This window comes from Poecilia reticulata, chromosome 19, assembly GCF_904066995.2.
Source record: "Poecilia reticulata chromosome 19, P_reticulata-male-v2, whole genome shotgun sequence".
In the NCBI taxonomy this organism is placed as follows: Eukaryota; Metazoa; Chordata; class Actinopteri; order Cyprinodontiformes; family Poeciliidae; genus Poecilia; species Poecilia reticulata.
Window position 1 is genome coordinate 9,720,507 of NC_088848.1, and position 7,709 is coordinate 9,728,215.

At 39.8% G+C, this 7,709-nt stretch overlaps 1 protein-coding gene across 7 annotated transcripts in view; it reads left to right on the plus strand.

Moving 5' to 3' along the window:
• Nucleotides 1–2,657, plus strand: part of usp54b (ubiquitin specific peptidase 54b) — a 73,138-nt gene extending 70,481 nt beyond the window's left edge. For all 7 annotated transcript variants that reach the window (XR_536319.3, XR_536320.3, XM_008437053.3 and 4 more), the window contains one exon: nucleotides 555–2,657. Coding sequence is in view for 5 of the 7 variants with exons in the window: in XM_008437053.3 (XP_008435275.2) it covers nucleotides 555–641 (87 nt within the window). In the remaining 2 variants the exon portion in view is untranslated. The remainder of the gene's footprint in view (nucleotides 1–554) is intronic.
• Nucleotides 2,658–7,709: the final 5,052 nt, after the last annotated feature.

The following is a 7,709-nucleotide window of genomic DNA, read 5'->3' on the forward strand; positions in this document are numbered from 1 at the left end:
CCCCCTCCGTCAGCTCTTGACTGAGCTCATTACACCGGCTACGTCTTAGTGAAATGCTAGTAAAACGTCATTAAAGGGTTAATAGAGGAGCAATGTTATAATAAATTCCTAAAGGCGTAATTTCCGAAAGATCAGGAGTTTTTAAAGAGACAGATGCCCAATTTCAAGATGCTAAATTACGGAATCCAATTTCTTTTAAGTCATATTTGATATATGTAGCATTTTTATAACAACTGATGGTAGTTAGTAGTTGATTGTGCTATAAAGTGATACTATGTGTCTGGAATACGCATAATAGTGCCCATTTACAATGACTTGTCCTACATTTATGGACTAAAAATGTCTGACAGAAGGGAAGAAGCTGAAACTATCTGCTGTACCTGGCTAATATACAGAGGTGCAACTGATTGTTGGGTTTCTCCAATCTGCTGAAGGGCATCTTCTAAAGATTCAAAAGGTTTAAATTTTGGTTTAGCATTTTGATCAGGCGTGTTCTTCTCCAAGGTATCGTTTATTTCCCTGACCTGTAGTTCTTCCTTTCCCTTCCTGTCCAGGAGCTGTCGGGCAGCGCTGGAAGTTTCTGGCTGTGTCTGACGGGGGTCAAGCTATCCTCGGACCAGAGCCCCGCCCTGCTTCACTGATATCCGCACCCGCCTTCCTCTGAAACCTCCCCACGGCGCAGCGGCGTCGAGGTCCCAGGCGGCGGCGCCTCGACTGACCTAGGATCGGCTCAAGACCATCGTCTCGACGGCCGTCCCGCTCCAGCACCTTCTCCTTCGAAACAAACACATGCACGCACACATCCGCACTGACGTCGAGCCTCCCTCCGCCTGAAGCTCCCCACTTTACTTGCCTTCCCTCCCTACTTACTCTGTCTATGCAGTCACTCTGACCCCTTAAACTACAACCTCCCTTTCTTTCCCGGGACTGTTTCTCGTCTCCCTGCGGGTTTTTTTAGGAGGATTCCCGGCGTCCGACTCGGGACAAACTTGTCCTCCGCCCCAACAAGACCTTTCAGCTCAACGGGAGACTCTAAACCAAGTAGCCACGCCTCTTCCTCTTTCTTCATGGGCATTTTCCCGTCGGACGCACATGTAGCTGAACTGACAGCCATATTTTTGCTCTCGTTTTCTTGCTGGGTTTCCTTGAGGTTTTTGTTTTCCCTCCCGAGACTGAACTCTGATAACTAAACGTGTACAGAAAAACACATGTATGAAACCTGTATGTTAATTAATAAGACCTTATGGAATGTTGATAATTAACAAATATTGATAAACTAAAAGTGGTACTTCCTCATGTCTGCATTTCAAATAGCAGTGGAGTGCACTTCACAAGTGTCTAGCTGGAGTTTCCGCCCCCAAAATACTCCCAAAACTCGCCCCCTTTTCCCTCACCCAAAAAGAAACTGCTCGCTGACTTAACGACGGCTCTCCCGCTTCTACTGGGAGATTTAACGAGAAAAGCGCTTCCTGTTACTTTGGTCTTTGCTTTCTTTTGCTTTTCTTTGTTCTGAAAGGAAAGCGGTAGCACCACAACCGAGGAGAGTCGAGAAAGGTAGACAAGAGAGAGAAAGAGAGGAATGTAGGTTAGGAAACCTGCCTCTTACGGGCTTTTTATCAATGAACGCGGATGACTCAAGTGCACTTTGCAGGGAAGAAGTGCACTTTTAATCGAAGGCTGATGGAGAGAGAGAGAGAGAGAGAAGTCCTTTTGGTTTTGTTTTACTTCAAGGCCTCAGGTGAACTTCAGTGGCACTTATAAATTCTCACTTTTATAATTTCTGACGCTGGTTTCGAGACCCAGATGGGAGCAAAAACGGCACATCTTCAGCCTGATACAGTTAACGTGTCTGATAGAGTATGCTTTATATGATAAATATGTATTAGAGGTATATTTTCAGCCAGTGAGCTATCTTCTTCAGAGATGTCAACCATTACTCTGTGGTGTGAACATTTAAATCCCTCCCCTCACAAATGAGTAGCATTCTGACATGTGTAGTCAGTTCATTATATGCTTTATCATATATATATATATATATATATATATATATATATATATATATATATATATATTATACAACTGGCCAATGTAAAGTTTTGCAACAATTTCCTGACATTGATTGATCGTTGTAACAAAAACCAAAGGTTGGCACTTAGCTTGTTGTTTTTCATCGTTCATTTAGGTTGTTGTTGATTGTTATTTTTGTTTGGGTTGTGGATGTGGGAGAATGTAGCCAACTGTAGCGCATGAGTCCGCTATGCAAATCAACCCTCCCTCACGGTCCTGCGTCAGAGACAGTCAGGAAGTAGACCCACCTGCCCACAAGGGGGCGCTCACACGGACAAAGACGACGATGAGGAGGAGAGCTCGTGTTTTAATGCTGCTGATGATCTTTGTTGCTCCGCATCGACATGCTAACGTGTTAGCCGATGGGATGCAACAAGTGGACAGAGGAGACGAAAGCGAATGAATGTAAACTGAAATGTGTGTTTATGAATGACGGCTGGAGGCAGAAGAAGCGTGGACAGCCGCTGGAGGTGGGTTTTTACGTGGGTGCGTGTAAACTGAGCGTGTGTCAGTGTTGAACGGGGAAAGAGGGATCCTGTATTTTTGCAATAAAGTTATTACCAATGCCCTCCCGCAGGGGGCGTAACCACCGTAAAGTGTCATCATTATTTAAAAAATGTTGGAGAAACAAAATAGGGCTACAATTATAGTTAATCAATTCATCAGATAAAAAAAACACATTATACTGATTTTTTTTTAATTAGGCACTTCAGCCTTTTTGTACATTATTATAAATCCATTAAATGAGTGTTGAGCTCATTTTTATTTTGGGTCATATCAAGATCATGAATGTCCTCATAGTGCTGCAGGTGGAAGAATGTATTGATAAAACTACCCATTAATAAACTGATAAAATGTCAATGCATTCAATGTGCATTTCTTGAAATTAAATAATGTTGAAAATCTTTATACATTGATTTAATTTGGCAGTATTCAGATAAAAATATCTGATTTCAACAATAAAATCTTAGCAGTGTTATTTATGTGTCCCTCCAGAGTCTAGAGGGCCATATAAAAGCTTGTGGCGGGCCGGATTTGGCCCCTGGACCTTGAGTTTGACAAAGGCATTAAAAGATGCAGATAAACAAGTAATTCAATTCCTTTTTTAAATACGTTTTCCACATGCGAGTTGGCTTGAATCAATGCAATTTAACTGAAAACTGATGCAGTGACCTCTTGTGGACTACTGTCGTTTAGTCATTTCAAATCCATAATCCCAGTTTATGCATATTCAACACTAGTTCTAAGCAATGATGCCTAATTTCACTAACTTCCATACGAGGTACCTACATTTATGTGCTATATTTAAGTTGATTATCAGGTTGCCTCTGAAGTAAGAGTTTCAATCATGGCTGAGTTGAGTTTTCTGCTTACAAGTCAGAAAACAGCTGAATTTGTTTATAGTAATGCAAACTGATTATAATATGTTTTTGTTTTTTATATTTTCAATTGCAGATGTCAATCCAGGAAAACTGAATGGTAAAAATGAGTAAGAAGGTGCTTTTAAAATGTGTTTTTTCCTCTAAGAGATTATGTTTTCCTGCTTGAATTGGACATGATAAATGTTACAATAAGATGGTTTTTTAATTATTTATTCTGGTCTCATTCCAAAAACTGAAATAACTAAAACCAATGAACAAGATGTACAGTTTTGCTTTAAGAAACGCTACAGGAAAAGAAAACAAAAATATCAGATAATTTCTTATCCAGTCTAACCCTAATCGAAAACAGCAATAAATTAATACACCTGGTATTTGTCAGAAGGAGGATTTAGAAACATCCAAAGAGATTTGTCACAATTGATTATCCTGTTAGGGGGTCAACAGAAAATCATAAAAACAAGGCAGTCAGGCATGAGGAAACCATGGAAACTCCTCACTGAACAGATCTTAACCAGATACATCTGCGCTTTGAGGCGACAAAGAAAACCTGGAACTGCAGGCATTTTTAGGTGTGAAATGAAGTCTTAGTTTGACGTCTTTCAGTGCAGGATTGTGGGTGTTTTCAGCACGCTTTTATCAATTATTTTCACTTACTGGGATTTATCAAAAAAGAAAATCTTATTATATATAAATCAAATGATTTTAGAAAAACATTTGTATTTTTTTTTTTTTTTGCTTCCATCCGTAACAAGCTGCATCTCGTTCTGACAAAAGAAGCTCCAGCACAAACAGATCATACAGAAAAAGTATAGAACCAGTAAGACATGGAAACACAAAACATTCCAGTGCCAGATGGGAAACGGACAAATGGATTGGATGTTTCCCCCAGTCTGTTGCAGTAAAGACAGAACTGAGTAATAAAAGCACATTTCATGCATATTTCATAAGCAACTCGTTTAAAAATGTTCCACCAGATTTAAATGAACGCATCTTGCAATAGAAAATTTCATTTTTAGCTTAATTTTGTCTTTGATGGAAACGCTGAACGCCTGATTCGGACTGACGTGTGTGGAATGTAGTTTTGTTTGACCTGAACCTGCGAGTAACTGACAGAGAAGAATTAGAAGTTTCTCCTGAAATCCTTATCGCCTCCCTTCCCCGTCATAAAATCGTCCCCGCCAAGAGGTGAGGGATAGTTCATGAGGTTCATAAGGATTGTCTCTGTGGTCCATCTGGCAGTAGAGATAAGATCAGACTTTGGGTGGGTCGTTCCTTTGCTGTGACTATATAATGATGTGTGTTGCTCAGGGCTCTTCTGTCTGCTTTCAGTGAGACGGGCCTTCGAACGCTTTTGCCTTCGAATAAAGACAAAGATTAATCTTTCTGTTATTATTGAAACAGATTCTCATTCCTTGATGAAAAAAAGTTCTATTGTTAATCGATTCTCCAGAACCTGCTGGTGATCTAATCATTGGAAGCAGTTGTGCTGGACCTGCAGCCCAACCACTCTGGAGGAACAGGTAAGGGAACCACCCATCTATATAACTTATTTGGATTCTTCTAGAAATGCTCATTTCTAGAACTTGCTTGGGTCTTTCTGGAAATTATTGAGTGATTTCCAAACTTGCCGTGTACCTGCCTAGTGGTTTTATGCTACTTTCCTGGAAATAACAAGATACTCCCCTGAAAGCGCTTCCTCAAAAACACTAAATACTTTCCAGAATGCGCATTTTGCTTTCCAAATCTTACCCAGTACTTTCCCAGAACCTACAAGGTATTTTCTCAACTGTTCAATTCTTTCTTTGAAATTATGAGGCGTCTTTTTGGAAAATTTAAGGTGTACTTTTTTCTTCTACTCAGAGTACTTTCTGAATTTTTTTTTCTGTCTCCAGAACTTCTTGTTTACTTTCTGGAGCTCATGAGATACTTTCAAAGGATTTGCAGAGCTTTCTAAAACGTACAGAGCACCTTCTGTGAAACTATAGGAGTACTTTCTCCCTTTTGAACTGCACAAGACACGTTACTGGAACTTTCAATGAACTTAATGAAACTTTTTGGTTTGTTAGCCAGAAGCTTGCATGGTACATTCCCAGAACTTATAAGATAATCTTTTACAATTTACTTACATTTTAGAAAGTTATATCATTTTCCTGACATTTTGAAGGTACTTTCTGAAACTTACAGGTATTTTCATTGTGCTTTCATGGTATGTTCTGATCTAGAAAGCACTTTCAATGTACTTTCTTGGGCTATTTTTGATTAATTCAAATGTTATTTAAAGAAAAAAAACCTACATAATGCCTAGTTTCCAGGGACTTGTGAAGTACATCCTGGTACTTTTCATGGACGCTTTTTGAAAAATGAGATACATTTTTTTTTTTTTTTCAAAAACATATGTTTAAATTTAAAATTAGTCAAAAAAAAAAAAATCCCCCACCCCCCCATTTATAAATTTGCAAATCTTGTTTTCATTTACCACTAGATGTCAGCAGTGACAAACTGGCTCGTGCATGCGGTGCAGTGAATCTCTGGCTTTAATTCGCAGAGCCATCAAACACGTCGACTGTTCCCAAGCATATTCTCAGAAACACACAAGGCTTTGCAGAAACCCAGACAGCCTTTTGTTGTCTCACTTTGTCGTCTAAGTTGAAGAGACAATCAAAAGTTTGTAGAGCTTTTTGTTAAGAAAGCAGAAGACAGACATCCCTGCAGAGCAGAGCGAAGAAATAGAGAAGGATCAATAACCATTAACTTTCACACACACACCTCTCTCTCTCTCTCTCTCTCTCTCTCTCTCTCTCTCTCTCTCTCTCTCTCTCTCTCTCTCTCTCTCTCTCTCTCTCTCTCTCTCTCTCTCTCGCTGTGTCTCTGGTGCACGGCGAACACGTTTGATGCTTCTTTCATGTGCATGTAGGTGTGACTGTGTGTGTTTCGGCTGTCCATGTGGCCCGAAATGGCTTTTTTGATGTCCAGTTCACTCATTTATATTGCCCCTAAACTGGTGCCTCTGCAGTAACGTGCCTCTTGTTAAAATGCACGGGGTACACCCATCCTGCGAGCGCCGGCGACAGTGACATCACCTCAGCAGATTGCAGGAGATTCCTGCAGAATGACTGAGAGCCATTAAATAGGACGGCACTGCAGAAATGATCATGGAGGTTCACAGAGTGTGTGAACCTCCATGTCCAGCAGAGGATTTCTGCTGGACAATGCAGCGATAATAGTTGACCGGTTAATGAGCGCGGCGTTTTGAACGTGCATGGAGGTCAAAGAAGATGGAGACACTCATCGTTTGAACGAGATGAGGTGTTTCTCTAATTAAAATCCTAATAATAGAATTATTCCCTTTCTCATTAAACGGTAGTTGCTAAGAGAAATCTTTTTTTTTTCTCAACATGTCCCTGGGCTGCAGCAACACATTTGAATGACCCTCAGTGAGGCCTGTCAGTTTATTTCAGCTGAATAAAGATGTGCCAATTTCCCCAAGCAGATTTAAGCAAACGTTGACGGCGCTTTTAGACTCGGAACAAAAGTATTTCTAAAAGAAATGGCAGATGGAAAACCAGTTTCCAAGAAAAAAGTAGACAAAAGTGAATGACCATCTGCTCGTCATAGTCACATTGGATGAGAAATACTGAAGATTGAGTCAGTTCATCTCTGTTTTATATTCTGTTGCATATGAATTCACAACACATGGAAGTTTGTGAAAATAAATTGAAATCGTCTCCTTTTAACAGAAAGAAAAAAGTAATTCCCTCCTAACTTATAAACCACAAACAATAAAATCTTTTACATTGCATAGATTTATAGCATAGAGGCTTATGCTAAATGCTAATTTTGATGGTTTAAACTTTACAGCAAATAAAGCCCCAAAACTCAGTAGAAAATACAGAGGATGGATTCTATGTAGCGTATATATCAGGGGTGTTTGTTGGCCAGTCAATGTCATTATTCTTGAACTTTTCTATGCTTAGCTCGTTCCTTATTTGTACATTTATTTAGATGTAAATACTTTAATTGTAAATCACGAGTGTCTCTTTCACTCAGACATTTTGTTTGACTTTTATTTTTGAATGAACAGGATTGCTGGTGGTTTGTTGCCTTTGCCTTTTTGTACCGCTGCAGTTTTGCTGTCTGCAAGCCGGACGTTGGGCACCGACCTCGTATCAATTTGTAACCACCAAGGGGGCGTCTCTACGTGCTTTAATAACAAACGATTTAATTTTCTGGACTCTTAGACTCTTGGAAGGAAAATTGGCT